At 48.4% G+C, this 23,398-nt stretch overlaps 1 protein-coding gene across 4 annotated transcripts; it reads left to right on the top strand.

Moving 5' to 3' along the window:
• Positions 1 to 5: 5 nt before the first annotated feature.
• Positions 6 to 23,026, top strand: traf3ip1 (TNF receptor-associated factor 3 interacting protein 1). 4 transcript variants are annotated; one of them, XM_084478047.1, is made up of 16 exons: positions 6 to 213; positions 3,349 to 3,417; positions 5,571 to 5,732; positions 8,536 to 8,670; positions 9,048 to 9,521; positions 10,255 to 10,326; positions 10,670 to 10,690; positions 11,102 to 11,177; positions 11,593 to 11,613; positions 11,883 to 11,982; positions 12,250 to 12,342; positions 13,253 to 13,388; positions 13,581 to 13,617; positions 13,721 to 13,797; positions 22,189 to 22,406; positions 22,843 to 23,026. In XM_084478047.1, the coding sequence occupies exons 1-16, from the start codon at positions 91 to 93 to the stop codon at positions 23,006 to 23,008; spliced, it is 1,980 nt and encodes a 659-aa protein (XP_084334173.1). In that variant the 5' UTR covers positions 6 to 90; the 3' UTR covers positions 23,009 to 23,026. The 4 variants fall into 4 exon arrangements, with proteins under 4 accessions (XP_084334173.1, XP_084334172.1, XP_084334175.1 ...); XM_084478046.1 differs by having other exon boundaries at positions 11,880 to 11,982; XM_084478049.1 differs by lacking the exon at positions 10,670 to 10,690.
• The last annotated feature ends 372 nt before the right edge of the window (positions 23,027 to 23,398 follow it).

Below are 23,398 nucleotides of genomic sequence, written 5' to 3'. Positions count from 1 at the left end.
GGCATAGCAACAAACCCAGACACTCTCGGTCAACTTTAACGGCCAGATAAAGTATCCGTCGGCGGGCGGATTCCGCTCGCAACTGCTGCCATGAACGGGGCGGTGGTGAAGAAGACCCAGGACACGCTGGGCAAAGTCATCAAAAAGCCTCCTCTGACCGACAAACTGCTCGGCAAGCCGCCGTTTCGGTACCTCCACGACATCTTCAGTGAGGTGAGGCTAACGTTAGCGTCCCCCCGGCTCATAATAACCACGATCCAGCTCGAAATCAGGGTTACAACACGGCGCCACCGGGCGCCCCGGCGACCGCTAATGTTTACTTTATCGGTGTCTTTGAGTAGTCGTGTCTCGGCCCCCCCGAGCTAACGAGCTAACGCACACTAATAACCTGCAGTGCCAATGCTAGTAACTTAAGCTAAGTGGTGCTCGTGTATTTAAACAACCCAGCAGCAGCAGCTACACTGTGATTATCTGTCGTCTGCGTCGTGTCATCTATGCTTGTTGGTTAACCGCGGATTGAGATGGCATCACGGCGGTACGGGGTAGGGTGAGCTAGCGGCCACCATCGTAGCGTCGTCTCGTTGCTAGGCACGGTTTTAACCTTTAACCTTCTTAACCAGCCCTAACCAGGTGGGTCCCAAACGCGTGTTGTCGTATGCTCCGTTAGACGTAACAGAGGGGAAAAAGCTTACACGCCTAATCTAGATTCCCTACTATTCACTACGATGTTGTGGATAAGGGACATTTAGGAGATTGGTTTAATGCTCACAATGTCGTCCAAGCCTCGGGCTGACAACAATGTCATGAACTGGGCCCATCAGCAGGTTGACAGGAAGGTAAAGATGCGGTGTATGTCTGTGGATTGTACTCATGACAACACTGGAGTGCTTTGTGTATTTGACTGATCCTTTATTTAACGTTTTGTCTTTATTTAACGTTTTTTGCCTAAGTTATGTTATAAAGTGTTGCTGAGAAGAATCACATAGGCTAACTACCAAAAAACACAAAAGATTTAGGTTCTGGCGTTTCAAATGTTCTAACTGGGGCAATCTTTTTTGCAGTATGAAACGGTAGGCTACAATGAAATCATAGTACCTCACTACCAACCGACGTAAAATGTATAGGACATTTTGTAATCATCATTACCTGTGTGTGTGTGTGTGTGTGTGTGTGTGTGTGTGTGTGTGTGTGTGTGTCTTAGTCCTAAAAAAAAATGCACCACTGGCTTAACACATCCACAAACTCATGGCATTTGTTGATGGCTTCCCTTGTTTACTTCTCCATATGATTCAGTGTCCACTTTGGCAGGTGAAAGGTCAACAATTTAAGAGGAGTATTTAAGAGCAGCACCAAATGACCTCCAGAAGCTTTCTTAGTATTTGTGGGTGTCACGTTGAGATCATGTGAAGAAGCTCATCTCCAAATGGGTTTGCAAAGTCTGGAACAATAAACTGTCCATTGAAGATGAATATTGTTAATGTTATATATATTCATATATAGCTGATTTTAGCTTCCTATCAAGACTATATTGCTGTTTTATGATTTAATGTCATTATCCTGAATCATATTAATTCACACATACAGTAGTCGTATGACATACTGAATTATCGTAAATCGTAAATCTAAAATTTGTTTTTATTTTGTGCTAAGGAGCACAGTTGGTAGCCCTGATATGCCGTGATTAGCTTATGTTTTTGATCTGGTTATATTTACATTCAGATTGGCTACATAAGGAGTTGGTAGTGGACTTGTCCTATAGAGCAGATTCGGTCCAGATGTTCTGACACCAAAACCAACAGACAACATTCTGCTAAGATTATCCCAAAAACAGCCCAGGAGGAACACAATGATAGTCGGACCAGAGCAATACTACACCCCACTGACTCTGCTGCTGTGGTAACAACTGCCAGGCTTGTACGATAAGAAACAACGTGGAGCCAAACTAAACACTGTCATATAAACCTTCTCCTTCAAAACACAGGGTAATGTTCGCCTCCGTAGAATTTGTCATGGATGGTGTCAAGTCAAGTACATTTTATTTATACAGCCCTCAATGGGGCCTTCATCATTAATATATTGCCTTACAGAAGGCCATATATCTATGACACCCTAGCCCCCCCAAAAGCGCAAGAAAGAAACTCCCTTAATTATCAAGGAATAAATCATGAGAAGGAATGCAGAGTGGGGATTACTTCTTCCAGGGATGGTTAGAAGGGCGATGGCGCAAGTCATTTTAGCTGTTATGGGTTTGGATTGGAATGTCTCAGCACAGTGAGCCTCCCCGATTACAGGTGGGAGAATGTCGTCCAGAAAATATGTAGTAATACTCTCCAGTGAAGTCCAAGCTACCCAACCTGTTGTCTTGGAGTCTGCAGTCCTACTATGCTGTGGCAGAACTTCTGGGCGTAGACGGCACAGAGTCTGGCCCAGAAGCAAAAACAAAAATCGAAAGGGGTGGAGATTCACAAGGTTTCCTGTTATGTTACTGATACGTGTTATGTCTTATGTTACTAATATTTATTTAGTTGACCCTCGACCCATAATTGAGGTTCATCTCAGTTCATTGTTCTTGCCTCATAAAAACCTCAACATTCATATTCATGAAAAACAAATCTCCTGCTCTATCTATTATCTTACTCGCAATCTGCCCCCACGTATAGCGGGGGTCAAGTGTGAGGATCGGCTTGGCTTTTGGGTGACACCCATGAGGTGTCTGTTGTCCCACCGTCTTTGGCCTCTTGCGGTTCCCTCCATGTATATTTGATGGGCAGAAGATCTCCCCTTGTGCCGAAGACTGTAGGGACTGCAGCGTCACTTCACACCGCGCACATTGCTTGTTGACAAGCTGCTGGTCGTTTTCAAGGCCACTGGTGTCTTCAACTCCTTGGCTAGTTTAAACGTCTTAAACGGATGAGATTCAGTTACATTCTTCATATTTTCTTTCGTAATTCCTACCGCCATAATATCAGACACTCTTAAAGAGTACCTATTTTAAGTACATTACATATAAGTATTTACAGTACAAATACAAAAAAAAAGTCTTTAATATTGTGCTCACTATGGAGATACATTTCTTGACTAACATTTATATCAAAACTGTGATACGTTTTCACAATTGCACCTTGCTGAGGGTATACTGAGCATTTCATAATGTTGGGGCAGGATAGTATGGTGGTTAGGGCTGTACAACTCTCAGCCAAAGGGTACCAGGTTCAATCCCCCCATGTCTAGAGTGAAATGGGCCCTAACCCCTTCCTGTTGATTAATGACCTGCATCTGAGCTAGGTCGTTTTGGATACATGTGTCTGCTGTATGAAAATAGTAAGCAGTGTTGTCATTCCCCTCTAGGTGATCCGGACCACAGGCTTCATGAAAGGTCTGTACGTGGAGAACGACATGAAGTCAGACAACGTCAAGGTGAGCTCACTCAGAGGAGATGGGACAAACTGCCACTGCATGCAATGCCATTTTTTATTTCATTTTGTTCAAAATGGCTTCTGCAAGGCTATAGCCTTCGCTGGCTTCAGTTTTCTAAATTTTGACTTGAATTTTATTTCTAACAAAAGACAATATAATTGTAAATATGAGTGTTAAAAAACAATTTCATTTCCATATCCACGCCAATAATATATATTTTTTAGAAACAATACTTTTGTCATCAATTTCACGGCATAGAGTCTGTGAACCTTTAAACCAACATTGTGTAGCCTGCCCACTGTAGAAATACTAAACAATCTCCATCTTGCCACTTTGAAATGACTTTCTATTTGTTAGAATATCTCTGTAATATAAACAGGAAACATTACATAACTCAGCCCTGTTTGGGGTCTAGGCCAGGCCCAGTGCTGTCGCCCCCTATAGGTTCTGCTAAAACATAGTAGGACTGCTGGAGCTAAATTACAGTATGGATAACTTGGATGTCCCTGCAGAATTACTACAGATTTTCTTTTGACCTTGACATTTAACTAAACTGCTGAATTGTTCCCACCAAACAACTCGGCAGTCCTGAACCTGTCTGTTTCCAAACGTTCTGAAGCCTCGGTCTGGTTACCCAGTCCCGCGGTCCAAGTGAAACAACTCTGGGCTTGCCGAGGGCCAAATCCTACTGGAACAGCCACTGTAGCTACGCTGTAGGTCTCTACCCTAGAGGCCACCGCTGTAGGCTACACCATGTAGCCTGCGCGCACCTCTCCAAACCTGTCATTACACAGCCCGCCTTGTCACAAGTTCCGACTCATTAAAAGATGGACCAGATGAGGAGCTTCGCATTTATCTCCAGCAGGGCGTCACGTCATCCTCACATCGTGAAGATCACCAGACGTCATCGAAATCGTTGCAAACTGCGCTCGGATTTACAGACACAGCACCATAAACGCACGCACAGTACCGTACCTACGGCGGTTATTCAAGGCAGAGTGACAGAGTAACAATGTGGTGCGGTACACACAGCCACGGCGGCTCATCTCTATAGTGAAGGACTGTGATGACATCATAGTCAGTTAAGCCCATGCTTTGCATAACAACGGCGGAACAGAGACATGCCTCTGGGGAGAAGGGAGGTCTCTGAACTAGTCGAGTAACACTGGATAACTAACTCCTGAACTCTCTCTCTCTCTCTCTCCCCAGACTGGCACTTCCATAGAGTGCAACATCATCTCCCATATGTTTCCAGTGTATAGTCTGATATTCCAATGTAGCCCAATATATATATAATACAGTCCAGTGTTTCCAGTGTGCGTGTTCGGTGCTGTTGTGCACGTGCATACAGTGCTGATGTGAGCGTGCACAGAGAGGTTTTGGTGGGTTCAGTGATCCCAATAGGGCTTTGGTGCAGGCATTGCTACATAAATGGTATACCAATACGACCTAACATCAAATGGCATTCAGGACACATTTTCTGTTCTAGTTAACGCACAACACTGTTTTCAGGATGCAAATTGTAGCCATCCCACCGTCTGGATTTCATAATACTGCTGCCTCAGTAAAATATGCTACCTCCTATAATGAAGTCACTCGTGTTACTGTTTGTCTTTATGCTTCCTACATTTAGTCTAAAAGCCATTCATGCGTGCTTTATTAGAAAACGTTAATGGAAAACTATTTTTCTGTCAGTATTTTGCCACAATATCTCTCCAATGACCATAATTACAATGTCAAAACGGCGGAGGGTGCAGTAGGGGGCATGTTTTGAATTACGTTTTTTCAATAATGGCAATTGCATTGCGGGCGCCAAATATAATTAAATATTATTATGAATGTGGCTGATTTGCATGGCTGATTGAAGTGGCTCTAGAGCGACTGCTGAATGCATGCAGGGGAAACACTGTAGTCTCATACTAAAAGCCTTGTCTGGGAAGGATTCACATTGCTGATTCACAGGCTGGGTCTTTTGAGAAACACCATGTCGTGTCTTGATGCATATACCACTTTCTAACAATTTCTCTCTCTCTCTCTCTCTCTCTCTCTCTCTCTCTCTCTCTCTCTCTCTCTCTCTCTCTCTCTCTCTCTCTCTCTCTCTGTGTCTCCTGTCTCTTTCTCTCTTTACTCCCCCCTCCCTCTCTCTATCCCAGGAGAAAGACTCTAAGATCGCCTTCCTCCAGAAGGCCATAGACGTGGTGATGCTGGTGAGCGGCGAGTCGCTGGCGGTCAAGCCGGCGCGCATCGTGGCGGGACACGAGCCCGAGCGGACCAATGAGCTGCTCCAGGCCATCGCCAAGTGCTGCCTCGGCAAGGTCTGGCTCCCATGGACACACACACACACACACACACACACACACACTCACACTCACACTCACACTCACACACACACACACACTCTCTGTTGTGTCATCCAAGAGTTTCTATGATGGAACTATAACCCTATATAACTCTTAACTCTTGTTCCCTGCTACGATGGATGCATTCTTCTCTTAACGGTCTGAGCCCTTACCCTGGGACTCCTTTGTAGTGTTATATTTTGTGCCCAATCCAGTATTGAGTTTCATCCCTATGGTAAAGATGAGGTATTTTTCTTATTTCTTGTTTATAGCTTGTTTTTTGGGTATGTCTACTTTTGCGAGGGTGGTTAAGCACAGGAAAATCCAGAAATGTCTTCCATCCAAGTCCGTTGGAGACTGAATATTTATTTCAATAACATATACAATTGAAAAGAGATTAGTCTTACATGAAGAAGAGAACACTCAATCAAATCATCTCATCATTTTCTGCTGAAGGGAGTTGGCAACTTGGGCCCTTTGTTCTTCGTCCTCAGTCTGGATCTTCCTTGATTCTCCTCCCTACATTTCATCTCCGTACATTCACCCTTTCCTTCAGTCCAGTCCCCAGGTCCAAGTCCAGCTCTAGGCTTCCAGTCCAAGTTCGTGTCCTTTGCTCTACTGTATCCCCATCTTTTAAAGGGCATATCTAGTCTGCGCATTTTCCATTTATACCATAGTCAGCAAGTTTTTATCACCTAATTTATACAATATTCAGCAGGTTTTCCTGTTAGACTAGTTAAAAAGTTGATACACCACAGTCTCTAGTGATCTATGGTTATGGTATTTTCTCATCCGCATATTGCTGTGTGTAAGAAAATGTCCCCGCTATTATAAAATGCAGTGTAAATGTCCCCCCTGCCATTTAAAATATTTATACAGCTAAAACAGAAGTAGTTAATCACCATAGTCTAAATTAAGGCTATTCTTAGAGCCAACCAATCACAAGACTCCACTGAGGACGTACATGAAACTGCTGACTGTTTATTGTAACGTGCCCAATGCTTTTCAGGTAATCCAATAGCAATGCAGCTTCTTATGTTTGCAAAAAAGCTCAGTTTTTTCTGTACAGGTTCCGAAATAAACTCATTCCCTGAGTTTTATGGCGGCTGGCATCTATAAGTGTAGAGTTAGTGACCCAATCTCAAGACTCCGCTGAGGAGGAGATTCAATCCGCAAGTGTGAATCTTAATGAGCCAATGCTTTTGTGTGAACGGGCAGTATAGAAGTGTACCTAAACATATGCAACAATGCATTTATAATAGTTTAAATCACTGTGCCTGCAATGTTCTCCCAGGTATTCTCCCAGGTATTTAACTATACCTTAAAGGGGTTAAAAGTCTTGGACCTAGGCTGTAATAAATCATGTATCTTATTCTTAAACAAATGAGAATTCAATGTGCTAATAACAAATAACAACATGGTAATCAGAATAAATCCTGTAGGTTTTGGTCGGACAGGTTATAATTACAATTACAATGACATAAGAGGATATGCAATAACAAACTTGCACAAAATAATTAGGAAGACATAGGCCTATAAGAAAAAGCTGAAATGAAGTAGCTGATTTTAACCAGCCCGCTAGCAAATTACTAACAACAAATTTTCCTTAGCGCTTTACTGCTTATCCTCAACCGCCTAAACCTGCTGTTAAAGTCTGGTCACGAGGGCCAATTACTGTAGGCGAGCAAGATGCCATGAACTCATCCCTACCTGCTCACTAATGACGTGTATCTGAAATTCAAGTCGCTTTGGAACACAGTGCCTGCTTAATGAATATATACTAAATAATAAATGCTCATAGTAAATACAAGACCATTTATTTACTACTACATTCAGAAATCGATACACGTTCAGCATCTCCTGCTGAAAAACTTAGAATAGAAATGAGTATTAACAGGAAGAAACCTCCTTCACAGTTGTGGCTGTTACTGTATTCTCCCTGGCCGAATGAGTATGATGCCATGTAGGTCTATAGTGACGGTCCAGTGTGTTGTTGGGGAAAGGTTTGACACTGGAGAAAAGAGCTTCTAAATCGTTTTAATTAACCCCATGGTGACTGAGGTGTTTGTGACTGTGTCCTAGGAGCGGTCCACAGGGAATATTGTTATATCTTTATGTAAATCTGAATTTCATTATTTAGTTTAGTTTGCTCCAAACATGGAAACGGGAGCTTCTGAATGCTAATTGCCAAGTCACACTGTCCTGACTGTTGCAACAGAATTGTACTTTTGACAAAAAAGTTAACTTTGAAAACAACAGCTTTGTTGAAGCTTTTATTTTGGTTTACTGGTGTTGAGAATGCAGGTTGCCAACTGACGAGGGCTTATTGCCAAGGGGAAATGTCAGAATCTCTGCTTTGTTCCTGATGAATTTGTGTCTCAGTCCGACGTAGTCTGTATCAAAAGTGCTTCGCAGGTTGCTCTTCTCGCTACTGTCCAGGGAGCTTGTTAGTGAGTTATTTTCAAGTCTTTCTCAAGTAAAAAAAAATCTTCTGGAAGGCTTTAGGAAATTCCCCTTTGTACCACGTCGCCATTCGTTTGTGTGCTTCACTTTATTCCCAGGAATCAAAGTATAAAGATATAATTCCCCCTGCTTCTAGAGTTTTGGAAGAGGTTTGGAGTGCACGCAGTGTGTGGCCCCGGGGGGGGGGATGCTGTTGGAATGTCTCTCTGCTCATTACACCCTACCTGTCACAACACCGGCTGTCTGAAAGCCCAGACTAAGATGCCGTCCGTCTCCTCTCCTCCCTCTGGTGGGTCCCGGTGGTACTGGGGCTCAGATGTCAAGCGAGGACGCGGTGAAGCGGGTCCTAGCCGGGGAGAAGGTGGACCCCAAGTCCAAGGCCTCCACCTCGTCCTCCCGTTCCCAGGACAAGGAGAACCGTGAAGGACGCGAGAGACAGTCCGACCGAGAGGCGAGTACCACACCCAACACTCCTTTATATATATATATATATATATATATACCTTTAATGTATACCTTTTATGTATCTCAAAGAGATTTAATATGTAGTGTTCACGGAAGTGTTGTCAACTGATTTTAATTAAAGAACGGTCGGGCAGCGTGGTTAGGGCGTGCAACTCTTGGAACTTTAAAGGCACAGGGTTCGATTCCCCACTGTCCACAGCCTACCTGTCCGCATACTAGAACACCATGCCCTAACCTAACCCCATACTTGACCTTTGAATGACCCTTCTCTGAAAATGTCACTGGGTCACTTTAGAGAAGAATCTGTGTGAGCCATCCCCCCTGCAAGCTTCCCTTTCGTCTGAGCCCCAGCTTTGTCTACAGGAGAAGAGAGAAATCCTGGAGCGGAGCGGGAGCCAGGAGCACAAAGACCCGGAGCAGCCCAAGGAGCCGGAGGTGCGACAGGACACCAGAGAGAGACAGAGGACCCGGGAGAGGCGAGGCAAGGAGAGGGACAAGGAGAAGGAGCCACACAAGGAGAAGGAGAAGGAGCCACACAAGGAGAAGGAGAAGGAGCCACACAAGGAGAAGGAGAAAGACAGGGAGCGGGATAAAGACAAGGAACGGCATCGGGAAAAGGATAGAGGCCGGGAGAAAGATAGGGAGAAGGAACGGGAAAAAGAGAAAGATCGGGAACGAGAGAAAGATCCAGAACGAGCAAAAGATCGGGACAAGACGAGGGACAGGGATTCCCACCGGGAGAGAGAGCGGGACAGGCGGAGAGAGCGGGAGAAGGAGCGGGAGCGGCCCAAGGAGGGCGAGGAGAGAGGAAAAGGTCTGGAGAAAGGAGATAGAAAGGTTGGTTATGGTTCTACCCTGCAGTATGGTACACGCTAGTACATTGCATGGTCTTTTTGCATTGTACTATACTGGCCTGGCTTGACTCGCTTTGAGTCGGCTCACTTTGAGTCGGCTGGGCAGCCCAGCCAGCTGGGATTTCCGTCATCATTACAACAGGGTTGATGCTTGCGTTGATGGCACACACACACTTATTGTAGCCTATTTATTTGTATATTAGAGCCTACCGTATCATTTGAATGATTTGGTTTGTTTCAGACAGACGGAACGCACAGAATGATATCAGCGAAGAGGAATACGTTTGCGTTCAGTAGGCCTGTTCGCCCTTTTTTTTTGCATCCTTATCTCGACAGCTCATGGAGATTTGATTTATTTAGATTAGTGTTGTTTACTCAGACAATGTTTCACACATATTTCCCCCAGTTGTGCAAGATGTACTTGAGATTCGGGGGGGGGAAAAAACACGTTGTATATCGATATCAGCAAACTAACGGTGTCTTTTGGCCAAAACTAATCTGAAATCTCACCTATTTTAACAAGCTATTCTTACTCGGCAAAGCCAAAAGTCTAGTCTGGTGCACTAGTACACCTCTGTGTAGTGCACCAAAATACCCCTCTGTTCAGTGTACTCTTGTACACGTTATAGTACTGCATAGTATAGGAGACATTGAATTACACCTCTGTTTATTGTGTGTGTGTGTGTGTGTGTGTGTGTTTCTGCCCGCCCCTTCAGACCAAAGTGCCTGAGGACCCGAAGCAGAAGTCCCATCCAGAAGAACCCAGCAGAGCAGCTAAAGCAGCGCCGGTAAGTCCGCTCCTCCCCAGGCCTAGAGGGCGCTAGGATCCACAGTGGGTTTGCCATTCATCTGCTCCAAGGTGGCGGCCATACAGGCTAGGTTAGCTGAGGGTTGGGATGTATTCTAGATCTGGGTCAACACCACGATCAGGACTGTAAAAACAGCCGGTATCCACATTCTAGCTGTAGGCCTCCTCGAGCCTGATATACTAACCCTACCTGGTCTTAATCGCATGGATCTAAATTCACTCTAAATCACTTTGGATAAAAAGCATCTTCTAAATGACTTTATATAATTTTAGCCTCATACTAACACCTCCAACCCCTTCTGTCCCTGACCTCTGACCTTCAGGCTGAAGAGGATGCTCCTGAGGTATATTTCCTTTAAGCTAACAGGCTAGCTACCCTGCTTCTCTGCTTGAGTGCTTCCTTATGCAAAGTGCTTCCTTTTATCTCTTGGTTGAATGAATTATTCAATTCACAAACCAGCTGCTGTGTAAGAGCTATGGTCCTGCAGCGACCTGTTGACAGCCAGCCCTAGCAGACGGAGCTGCGCTAGTCCTTAGTCTGTAGTGGCTTAGCCCGCTGCTATGGGTGGCGGTCCGCTTGGTGAGAGAGTGCTTCATAGTTAACCCGGTTCTCGTTCCTCTCTCTGCGTAGCCGGCAGAGGACCAGGTAACCGCTTGGTGTCGCAACTGATGTCAATAACTCAAAAAACAAATCAATAAACATACCTAATGTGGTGAGTTGGATTCAGTTGTGTTTGTTTTTTTGTTTGTTCCAGTCAGAGAGTCCGGCCAGAATACCGCGGCCCTCGTCTGCCAAAGGACAGAGACGCAGGCCAAAGGTGGCAGGTCAAGGTGATTCTCCCACGACACGTCCTTCAGGAGTCACAGTAGGCCGTGTCCTGTCTGAGTACTCAATGTGTTTTCTCAGAACTTGCTTTACTTTTTTGTTGTGGTTGTAGAATTCACCACGTCTTTTGTGTCAGGTTGATGGGTATATGATAAGATGGGTAGATTGGCAAGCGTATAGGTACTTGGGTTCTACTAGGCTGTTCTAGTTGTTGTTTTTTCATGACTTGTTGCTTTTGATTACTGTTGAGTAGCGTGTTAATATATAATAATTAATATGGTGTACTGTCCTTGGAGCGTACCATAATCATATATATATATATATATATATATATATATATAACCAAAAATGTTATTGTGATAGCTAACCTTCCGCTTCCTGTCTGTTCTTTCTACTTCCTGTCGGTATGGTCCTCTCCAGATGAATCGGACAGTGAAGGAGGTCAGTGTCTCCGTCTTTCTCATACCATTCCTTGACCTTCCCTTTATACTTTGTGTTGCTTCCTCAGTTGTTTACGTCCACGGTGAGCTCGGTGGCGTGTGTCATTCCTACGGTGCTGGTGTAGTGTTGGTGCTGGTGTAGTGTTGGTGCTGGTGTAGTGTTGGTGCTGGTGTAGTGTTGGTGCTGGTGTAGTGTTGGTGCTGGTGTAGTGTTGGTGCTGGTGTAGTGTTGGTGCTGCGGTCTCATACTGCGTCTCTCCGCTCTAGAAGGAGAAGCAGCAGCAGCAGCAGCAGCAGCAGCAGCAGAGAGAGCTGGAGCCCCTCAGGAGAACGGAGACTCACCGGACCCCCCAGCCAACACCACCCCCAGGTTAACACACACACACGCACACACACGCACACGCACACACACATGCGGCTGTGAGACTTGACTTTTGACACGGTACATTTCTGTAATGAAACAGACTCTAATTCTATGCACACTACACAATATATGGTTCTGCAGCTTTTTTAAACATTAGATTTTCCATACACGGTTCTTCAAAAGGAACCAACGCAATGTAATCACCCCCCAATGTCTCCAATCTTGTGTCATAACACCACCACTGTTGTTCCCCCTATTCTCCGCCCACCACAGTAGCAGACAGATCCCCCGGCCCAGCAGCGCTCGCCCGGCCCCTCCCAGGGTCAAGAGACAGGAGGGCCACCCTGACCTCCCCCCACCTGAGAGGTGACCCCCCCCCCCGCTCACACCACACTCCCACCCTGTCCACTCGGAGTCAGCCTACATGACACTGATGCGCCGCATAGCTGTCGTCTGTACTTTGTCACACGTCACACAGGTCTGGTGAGGTTTCCAATAATGTGAAGGCGATGCGTGTTGAATGAAGATACATATGCCAACGGCCTTATCTCCTCAACTATCGGTACCGGAAGGCGCAGCAGGAACGGCGAACCGTGGGTCTGACGTGTAGTTTGATATAAACATATTTCCTTTCGGACATTTACATTTACATTTAGGTCATTTAGCGGATGCTTTTATACTCAAAAGCGACTTACAATGGTTAGTACACACATTGACACACCGACGGCGGAGTCAACCACGCAGGGCGACAGCCGGCTCGTCGGGAGCAGTCAGGGCGAGGCGCCTCTCTCAGGGACACCTCGGCACTCAGCTAGGAGGAGCCGGGGATCGAACCAGCAACCTCCCCGGTTACAAGTCAACCTGCTCAACCTCCTGAGCTAAGCCGAGTTAGGAGTTTATATTCTATACCTTATTCACCTAGAAGCCATTTTCTAAAGGATAGTCGGGGGGCTGCAGACGCACATATACCAGCACAAATAAAACATGAGCTGGCAGATTATTTCGGTAAGTCACCCCGGCTAGCATTTAGAATGCATTTCCATTCAGTTGCCATGGTTCCCCCAAGATTCTAAAAGGTTCACCCACCCAGCTAGCCCTTTTGGGCCTTAGTCACCATGTTCGCCGGCTGTCTTTTAGAGCCAAGGTGGACCCGAGATGGCCGCTTGTTTTATCAGGCCCATGGCCGCTCGGTGAATTAAGGCCTATAAGATGAAATAGAAAAATATAAACGAACGAATGAATGAATGAATTTAAAGCCGCCATGTGCTCCTCCCAGGCTGGCCAGTGCAAAGCCCCCGGCTGCCGTCATCATGGAGGGCAAGAAGCAGTCTGAGGACGAGGAGGACGAAGATGAGCAGTTCCTAGTGGAGGAGACGGCCCTGCTGCCCCCGGAGATGCCTGATCTGGAGGCGGTGAGGGAACAGGGAGAGCCTTTTAGAAGAACGCTGGTCCAATACAAACGACATGCGTTTCAATTGATAACACTATCGATGTGTTCATTTATTCAGTTATTATTTGTATTCGTCACAATTTCCTTTTTGAAGTATATGCAAAAAAAAAAAAGGATTTTGGCCACTTCAATTTTTGTATTTAATGTATTTCAGGCAAACGCAGTGGAGCTGAACGGAGACGAGAAACACGGTACGCAAGCACTTCATGATGACATCGAACAACAAGACTTTTAATTCACGTCTGATATAAATATCCTGATCTGCATTATCTCCCCCTCCCCCCCCCGCTTCAGGTGGGCTTGTGAAGAAGATCCTGGAAACCAAAAAAGATTACGAGTCATCGCCGTCGTCCCCCAAATCCAAAGAGCAGGTCAGTAAAATCAGGTGTAGTAGTTCACCCAGCGTCCACTAGGGGGCAACGTCGGCTCACACTCGCTGCTCGGAGCCTGTAATTGCCTGCCCCGTGTTACAAATATCTCTTTTTAGAAGCTCTCAATGCATCTGGCTGTTTCACCCAGTCTCCAAACCATGAGAAAAACACGCCTGTCATTGTTATTATTGTCTTGACAAATGGGGTGTAAAGGTGTAATTACATTGCTTTTCCAAAAACCACAAAAACGTAGAGATGAGGTGAAGCATAAGGAGTATTAACAACCAAACAAGCGTGGCGTCACACCAGGGATAGGGTACAGATAAGGCTGTTGTTCGGTGCTAGGACCACGCTGAACACCGTATCTGCGACACGGCCGGCAGACCTCCGATTACCACTCTAGTCGCAATCCACTTTCCTTTAATCTCCCACGTCTGGGGACAGCCGGCCCAGAGGGAGCTCTGGTTTGGTCTGTTTTCGTCGAGCGTGGATCAGGGTGATCGCAGATACAAAAAGCAAAACCTTCCAAGGAATCACAGTTGTTAAAAACAAAACAAAATAACACCCTTTTTTGGGTTTTGCCCTCATTGCACAACGAGGGGGTTAAGACATCCTGCTCAAGGTCGCCTCTTCTGGGATGGAACCCAGAATGTGTGGAAGGACCTGCGCGGAAAACAAGAGGGGCCTGGCGTGTGATGTGTGTGACGTGTGATATGTCACCCGATCGGCATCTCTCTCTCCTCCTCCTCCTCCTCCTCCCTCCGCCGGCTGGTGATCCGCCCCGTGTATTATTTATGACTCTGAACGCCGCGCTCCCCGGCCGACCGTCCTACCGAGCGGGGGCCATCGCTCGCTCCACCGCTACCGGCCCCTGCTCCGCTCCGAGGCCCGGGGCGTAGCCCCTCCTCGCCCCGGCCGCCGGTTCCACCCGTTCCCTCGGCGACGGGAGACGGGAGACGGGAGGGGGGGGGGGGCGTGTCCCGGGTCACCGAGAGCACCATCTCCCATCGCTCATCGCGGCTGTTTGGAGAGCGAGTCGATGTGAAGCTTGACGTCTGGACGGCCGCGCCTCTGCATCGGTCGCACGCTGCAACGCCACCGCCGTCTGCGCTGGGTGGTCCTCACCGTTGAAGCGTACCCCCTCTCCCCCACCCCCCCCCCCCCCTGTTCGCTCCTTGCTGCGGCCCGGGCCTGACCACCCTGGCTTTGTGTGATGGACTCGCTGTTTTGGCCTGTCACTCGTGGCAGAGGGCCGCCCTCACCCCCCCCCCCCCCCCCACTGTGGGCTGTCCCCTACCTGCCCCCTCCCCAGCTCCCAGGCTTCATCCCTCACTCTGCTGGTGTCAGACCCTCCGCTGGTCAAATACCTCCGCTTCTGAACCCCCCACACGCACACGCACACGCACGCACGCACACATACGCACACACGCACACACACCGAGAGGTCCTGACTAACTTCAGTCTGGTTTCACACTCTCTCTCTCTCTCTCTCTCTCGTGTGACCCCCCCCCTTATTGAATTGACCCCTGAATGATTAAGGTGATTGATCATCAAACTACCGCCGATGACAGCTTTGTGTTTGCCTGGTGGGCTCTGTACTATTTGGACTGTTCGTCTAGTGTAAACGCTGAGACTATGCCTGTAAATATTGTCAAAATATTCCCGCGAATGATCTTCAATATGATAAACGATGCTAAACAACACTTAATGAGTGCGTCTGGACGTTCTCCTGTTCAGCCTGCATGTCAAGTCAAGCTAAGTGGTCACATGCGCTAACTAATGGTAAACGCGCTCTGGTCACACTCCAAGGTTACTGCGCATTCACAGGAGAGGTAAATGGAGGAATTAATGACATTTTAAACAACTCTGTGCACCGCGTCAAAGAAGGGAAAACACAGTGGTCCTTTCTAACATACCTGGGATTCTTTGGCGCAATCCAAGCACACCCTACTGGGGTTTGTTATAATGAACTTAATAAAGGCCCTCTCAGATTCCTGGGGATCTAAGCGCTGACTTCTAGGTATCCTGTATGTATGGTTTGTGTATGCAGCTAGCTTGGATCTCTCTCTCTCTCTCTCTCTCTCTCTCTCTCTCTCTCTCTCTCTCTCTCTCTCTCTCTCTCTCTCTCTCTCTCTCTCTCTCTCTCTCTCTCTCTCTCTCTCTCTCAAAACGAGCACTTTGATTGGCTGTGCTTTATCAGCTGTAGGTCCGACTGTAATGACTTCCTTCCTCAGGTGGGGGAAGGGTCACAGTAATGGAGTCCCTCTTCCTGTAATCACACTGAATCACACCGGGTTAATAGTGTAAATATTGAGCTTTGTTATCCCACGGGGTGTGACAAGTCTGAAGTTTCAACGGCAGTGGGGGGTGCCCTGTTAATTTTTCAAACGCTGACGTTTATCAAAATAGTCCATCGGTCAATGCGTCCCAGATCCACTTTTTATTCAAACCTCCAGTGAAGAAACGAAACAGGCCTCATGGTTTGTATTAAAAGCACACCTCTTGACCCCAGATGAACGCCCCTTGCTCTCCTCACCTGTGGTAACGGCCTCGCTGTGCACCTCCCTGTTCTATCCTTATGTAACACTTTCGCGTCTTCTTGACGTGCTTTGAAGGGCTGCGTCTTCCCCTCTCCCTCCCTGGTCCTTCTCTGGTTAAACACTCTCGGTCTGTCCGTGCTGGACTCAAACCTCCTCAGCCACTCTGAGAAACGCCCTGGCTACGGGGCAGGATGACTCCTACCCATTTCGAGGAAGTCCACCGCGAGGCGCGTTTCCCGCCCGCGACCGGGCATCTGCACCGTGTCACTCACGAGACGCGTTTCCCCCGTCGCAACCGGTGTAAACTAGAAACGTTGTTTTTTAGAGCGGTGTGCGCGATGGGGGTGTGTGTGTGTGCGTGTGTGCGACTGAAGAATTCGGTGTATATTTATGGTCCCGACCTTCCCCGGCGACCCTGCGCCGCGTCTGTTTATTATTCCGAGATACTTTCTAGAAGGGTGTCTTCTGGTATTTACACAGAATCTACCCTCTGTTGCAGCAGCTGCGTTTTTATAAGAATTTTTTGGTGCACCCCTCTTTTTTTTTTTTCTCTCTCTCTCTCCTCCTCTCCTCCTCCTCACCCGCACCCCACCCTCCACCCTCCACCCCCCTCCGCCCATGCCAAATTAGCCTTGATGAAGGTTTGTGGCGTATAAATAAACCCTGCGGAACACAAATGGATGGCCGTTGAGTGAGGGTCACAGGGGGAGAAGGGGGTCTGTACACTCGCCGCGGAATCGCCAGGAAAATAAATACTCCTTCCCTGCAGGCCTGCGTCTTCATAAACATCCAGAGCCCCCCCTTCTCTCTGTGTGTGGAAATGTAAGGAAATGACCCCATGGCGATCCGCTGGCTGTATTCCCTGCGCCTAGACTGTGTTGACATATCAGAGGTATTTAGCAGGGGGGCGGGATGGATGGATGGATTGGGGAAGGGGTATGGAAGGGGGGGTGGGGCACGGCTTTGTTGAAATACTGGCACAAACTAGCGACAAACCAAACCTTGGCTTTTTAAGACGGCATTTTGGCCTTTTCCGATTATGATCACACAGATCCCAGTGAGCCCGGTTGTTGAATGGAAAGTACACCGTTTTTTTAAGCGCCTTTCTCTCCCAACAAAAGAAAGGAGGATTTCCCTCTCCCTGCGATCCCTGCTCACAACAGGAGATCATAACGATGATGAATGGTGGGCAAACTTTTTCTATACATCTCATTATTTTTTATTAAACCTCATCCAACGATGAAAGCGAAAGCTTTTCAGCTGATCCCACCTCACGGTAACAAAATCGGGGCCCCGATGGTGTCCAGGGCAGAGGCCGGGGCGGTGATCCCCGTTGATGGCTCCCTAGGGCCTCACCGTGCCCTAGTAACAACATCCTGGTACCCCGCCCCCCCCCCCTCTCCATGGACCTCTCTCCTCACCTCACTGACTCCCAGTTATTTTTATGATGACGGCTGTGTTTGTGGACATTCTTTTATGAAAACGAAGAAAACTTTATCCCGGACCACCCCTGGCACCCTTTTTTCCGGGAAACACCCCCATAAGGTGCTGACCTGGAGACATGCAGCACCAGGAGCCTGTCCCCCCCACCCCCCCCCCCCCCCCACAGACGCATTCCTACCTAAACGTCATCAATACATCCTCCAATAAATCGTCCGTTGGCGTATTTTGGTAGCAGTGTTGTTCTGAGCATCAGCGGAGAGGTTTCAGTGAGAATCCAGAGAATCCCCCATCAGCCAAGACAGAGGTTTGATGGAGTCCAATACTTTGTCCTGCACTCCTCCAAAGCTGACTGTGTGTGTGTGTGTGTGTGGTGTGTGGCGATGGCTGGTTTAATCGCTGTACATTGAGCGCTCAATGTACAACAGGTGTGCAGCCTCTCCCAGCCCCAGAGTCCAATCAGTCGGACCCCCGGCCAGGTGAGGCTGCTTAAACCAGCCGTCGTCCACACACACTCCCCCACTGACCTACAGAGGAACCGTCACACCTGGTTATTTTATAATACAAAAGAGCACCGCTTCATACGCATGTTGTCAACGCGTCGTTCCTGAAGCATCCACTCAGTTTCTGAGGAAAAAAAAAAGTTGGACCCTTGACGTCATTCGTCCTAATGGACCAATTGAGGATGCACATTCCGGACATGTGATGCTAACGGTCTAGGCTTTTTCTGCGTTGTTTTCCACAGAAACAGAGTTGATGTTGCAAATAGTGGAGCGTGACCGATCCCCTTTAATTAATTGTTTTTTAATGAATCATACCCAAGAGAATGCGTCCTCGCATGCCAGTTTTATTTTTCTTGTTTTCTGTTTTTCTTTCTTTCTTTGAACAGTGTTTTCCCCCCCGCCACTCCATTCATCATTTAATTTGACCGTACATTTTCCTAATTAGGCTGATTAGGCTTCTGAGAGCACTTCTGAGAGCAGGATGCGTGGCAAGTTTTGGATCGGCTTCAAGCTTTTTTTTTTTTTCTTCCTGTCTCCCTCCCTGAAATATCACAGCTTGAGTGAGCGGTAACACGGTAAAGTCTGACCGGTGGCTTTTACACACAAAGAACTCCCATCCATGAGGATCAAACGGCATAAGGATCAGAAAGAGCAACAGCTCTAAGAACACCGTCTAGCTCCGGCGCGGTTCTCAGGCCCAATGGAACTTATTTCGGGACGGCCTCCTGTCTCACCCTGCTTTGTTTAGTGTTCCTTCCTTCCACATCAGACTTGGCGTTTCTCCCTCGCGGTTTTCGCCGGACAACACCTGCTCCCGTTGGCGTCATCGCTGGGCATGGGTCCGTTCTCAATCCACCCCCCCCCCCCCCCTCCCCCCCACACACACACACACACACACACACACTCCCACCCCAACCCTTATTCTGTCCCTTGGCAGGCTATGGGAAAACCTGCCCTCTGTTTCCTCATCGCTCACCCCCCCTCCACTCCCCTCATCTAAACAAATATTGTTTTGGGCTCGGGGTGAGAAAAAGGGAAAACTGGGAGCCAGCGGGGGGGGGGGGGGTAGGGGGAGACGTGCGGACCTGGGGCCCCGGGGCCCCCCTATAAAGTGGTGATTTATGAACACCAGGACAGAGTGCACACGAACTGTGGGTCATGTTTTCTCTCCTGGATCGTTCCCTTTTTTTTTTCTTTGCACATTTTCCGAGAGGAGGGGTGGGGGGTTAAGGTGGTGCTGGTCCCCGCAGGGGGGCCGCCCCCCCCCACGAGGATGACACATAGAACGAAGCTGCAGCAGGGGCCCCCGGTCGGGGCCTTTGGCGAAGGCCGCAACCACAGCCGGGCACGCTGGCGGAGCTGCAGAGTGTTTGTCTAGCGGGTGGTCTCGCCCGCGTCCTGGGCTGGGAATGCCACCCACCTTGACGGACGGGAACCACCGGGCCGTGTTTAGGTTGTTCTTTCGGTCTCACACTAGACTAAAGAGGTGGAGGAAAAAAAAAAAAAAAAGAAAGAAAGGGCCCGAGCTCTCTACATGTAGACCTGGGGTTTGAAGGTCTTGTCTGGTCTGCTCCTCTCTCTCTCTCCCTCTCTTTCTTTCTTTCTTTCTTTCTTTCTTTCTTTCTTTCTTCCCCCCCCCCCCCCCCCGGTCGGTCGGGGTGGGATGGGGAGGGATCCGATCTGGTGGTGACGGTGCTCGTCTCCCAGGTAACCATGTTCGATGCCCGGTCGTCCGGAGTCTCAGCATCCTCGATGCAAGAAACCCTCACCTCACCCTTTACCTGTTCCTCAGGGACACGTGCACCTTAACTTCACCGCGACTCCCCATCCAGTCCCGTGGATGAATGGGACTGAAGGTTGAACTTTAAGATAACTGGAAAAGGCAGGAGGGGGGGGGGCTGTTCAACAAAATTAGAGTCAGCTACCCCCCCCCCCCTCGCCGCACCACCCTGCATGACAACCTGTGTGTTTGGAAGCGGAAGTTGTCAGTTAGTTTACACTGTCACGATCTCCCTGGTCCTGCCACTCTTACGGGGCGGGGTGGGGGGGGGGGCGGGCGGTGGGGGTACCAGGACTCTGCGTGACATAAATTGGGCCGAGGGTTGAACTTGAAAGCGGGGGGCACAAGTGTAGTGTAGTCGTTACTCAATACTGCAGTAAAATAACCTCCCTGCCACAGTCTGTTACGAAAACAAACAGCGCGGCAGGGCCCCGTGTGGGGGGGCCCTGTGTACGCATGTTCTCCAGGCGGGCATAGTGTGTGTGTGTGTGTGTGTGTGTGTGTGTGTGTGAACCCAGGTCTAGCGCTCTGTCGTTTTATGCACACAGACAGACACCAGCCCCTAACACACACACACCAGCCCCGAGCCCTCGCTCCGGGCCCAGCTGAGCAAACATCCCGGGGGCCGACCGTGCCAAAGGGGGGGCCCCTCCCTCACCAAACCCCCCCCCCCCCCCCGCCCTTCATCACAGGGGTGATGGAGCAGGGATGCAGTGGAATCCCTCCCCCCCCCCCCTACACCACACACACCATATAATGCCGTCTGCCAGCCGTCCAGCGGGCCAGCCAGTAACCCGACCGTCCGGTCCGTCTGCCTCTCTGTCAGCCGGTCAGCGACCCAACCAGCCAACCAGCCAACCATCCAGCCAGCCAGCCATTCATCCATCCATCAATCCATCCAGCCAATCAATCATCCAACCGTCGGCGGGCCTCAGCAGCCCTCATCAAACGCTCACTCTGTGTAAACACGTGCGTTTGTAGGATTCCTGCCTCACATTCGCAGCCTTGAAACCCGAGAGGGCTAAACACAGCCCTGGGTTTCTTTCTGCAGAGGCCTTGTTATGTTTTGGTCTGGGGAGACCCGAGTGATTTCTCGGTGCGTGTGTGTCCGTGTGTGTGGCCGCGCAGGTTTTATATACTTGTTTATTATTTATACGTGAGTGTAAAGCCAAATCGTTTATGTTCCAGGCTCCGCTTTTAACCCGGTCCAACGGGGCTTTGTTTGGAGACAGGTAGACAGGGCGATACCTCAGGAATTCACCAGAGCCGTTGGGTTTACACCAGAGCCGTGGATGTATACGGTGATACGTCATAGAGAATGTGGACGGACGGCGTGCATGCGTAGACGCATATTGGACTAAGACGCTTGGTTCCATAAGATATATCCTCCTGGACACCTTCGCCTAATGCATGTAAAGTGACCAGAAGCAGATGCTTGGCCTGTTCAGTGGAAGAAGATTAAGGAGCACTGGAGACAGTTAGGACATGAAACTGGAATCCAGTCACACTTGTGATTCCAAGAGGTTTTACAGATAACAACAAAAAACATTGGAAAATGAAACACGTAATGTGTCTTGTTGCCTCTTCATGTAAAGCACATGTTCACGTATGTTTTAGGTGCCAGACAAATATAGTGTATATTTAACAATTATTCGCCAAAGGCGAAGTGAATAATGGGGAATAGCTATTCCCCAATGTTCATGAAGCCTGCGGCGAATAGTTGTTTTAGTATATACTACACGTGAACACTCAATAAACAAGATAATTTATTTATTTTTATTAGCGTGACGACAGTCACGCGCGCTCCGAAAACAATATCCCGAGTTCCAGATCTCAATCTCGGGATATTGCGCAATATCCTGAGATAGCGAACCAATCGAAGTGCGCCATCTTACGAGGTTCCCGTGTAGCATATACTAGTGTAAGTGTATTATTACTACTATTTTACAAATGTACTATTTAACAAAATATTTTTGCGCAAAAGATCACCCACTATCCGAAACCGACGCGCCATTCTAACCGTAAAGTAGATTCTAACGTACGTCTTAACAAGTGCAGAGTCAGATAAAGGATCACTACCACTGTGTTACAAATGTACTATTTAACCAGATAGTACCCCCTCCCCCAGGGCCCGGTGTCGGACGCCGCCCAGAGGAAGGCCCGGGACCTGGTGGGCCGTGAGATGGAGCGGCTGCGGGGCTCGGTGCAGACGGTGTGCCGCAGCGCCCTTCCCTTGGGCAAGATCATGGACTACATCCAGGAGGACATGGACTCCATGCAGGCCGAGCTGCTGGCCTGGCGCCGGGAGAACCGGCTGCACGCCGCCGCCCTGCAGGAGGAGCAGAGGTCAGGGGGGGGGTCACACACAGAGACACAATAGTGTATACGCGGGGGGGGGGGGGCGCGGCGTCGGCCTCTGGGGCCTACGTGGAACGGGGGAGCGGCGTTTGCGTCTGGATAATTGGCACCGTAGCAAGGTTTACGTTTCTCCACCGATGGCATTGATCCGTTTTTATGTTCAGGTTTAATGGTGTGTATGTTTTAGACAATGTGTTTATGGATTTTAGATACTGTTCCTCTTTGTACTCCCAAGTTGATCACACACCCTTGAAAGAAATTACTCATTGAAATCGGTTTAGAAATGTAAACGTTATAGCGCGTTATGTCCTGTAAAAAAACGCCCCGACCCCGTTTACATATATTTGTTTGTCATGGAATAGGTATACTACTGGAAGAAACTTTACTTTGCGTGCGTGTGCGTGTGCGTGCGTGTGCCAAACAGAACTACTGACCGGTCTGTGGAGCCCCTGCAGAAAGAGCTGGTGGAGCTGGATCAGCTGATCAGAGACCAGCAGGACAAGATCTGTGCGGTCAAGTCCAACATCCTGAGGAACGAAGAGAAGATCAACAAAATGGTAACGAGCATCGGCCTCTCCTCCCGGACCTGAGGGCCCGCCCGGACGCTGTTCAAGAAAACCACCATCACCGCCTGAGGAGGCTCAGAAGTTCTAAGCCTCCTCAGGTGGTTTTACATAATGGAACATTCTCAGAGTCAGAACGTTCCATTATGTAAAACCACCTGAGGAGGCTCAGAACGTTCCATTATGTAAAACCACCTGAGGAGGCTCAGAACATTCCATTATGTAAAACCACCTGAGGAGGCTCAGAACATTCCGTTCAATAAAAACACCTGAGGAGGCTCAGAACGTTCCATTATGTAAAAACCCACGGAGAAGACTTCAAACACTCCATTACATAAAAAAAAAAAACTCAGAACCTGAGAAGGTTTAGAACCTTCCTTTTAAATAAAACCCCCTGAAGAGGCTCAGAACGTTCCA

The sequence above is a fragment of the Micromesistius poutassou genome (assembly GCF_964030765.1).
Source record: "Micromesistius poutassou genome assembly, chromosome: 14".
Lineage (NCBI taxonomy): Eukaryota > Metazoa > Chordata > Actinopteri > Gadiformes > Gadidae > Micromesistius > Micromesistius poutassou.
Note: the sequence above shows the minus strand (reverse complement) of the source record. Positions and strands in the feature narration are given on the sequence as shown.

Excerpts from the sequence above, each read along its gene's own strand:
- traf3ip1 (XM_084478046.1), top strand. The coding sequence starts at position 91 with ATGAACGGGGCGGTGGTGAAGAAGACCCAGGACACGCTGGGCAAAGTC. Across the intron at positions 13,389-13,580 it reads AGATGCCTGATCTGGAGGCG|GCAAACGCAGTGGAGCTGAA; the intron begins GTGAGGGAACAG and ends AATGTATTTCAG. Across the intron at positions 13,798-22,188 it reads CCCCCAAATCCAAAGAGCAG|GGCCCGGTGTCGGACGCCGC; the intron begins GTCAGTAAAATC and ends CCCCTCCCCCAG.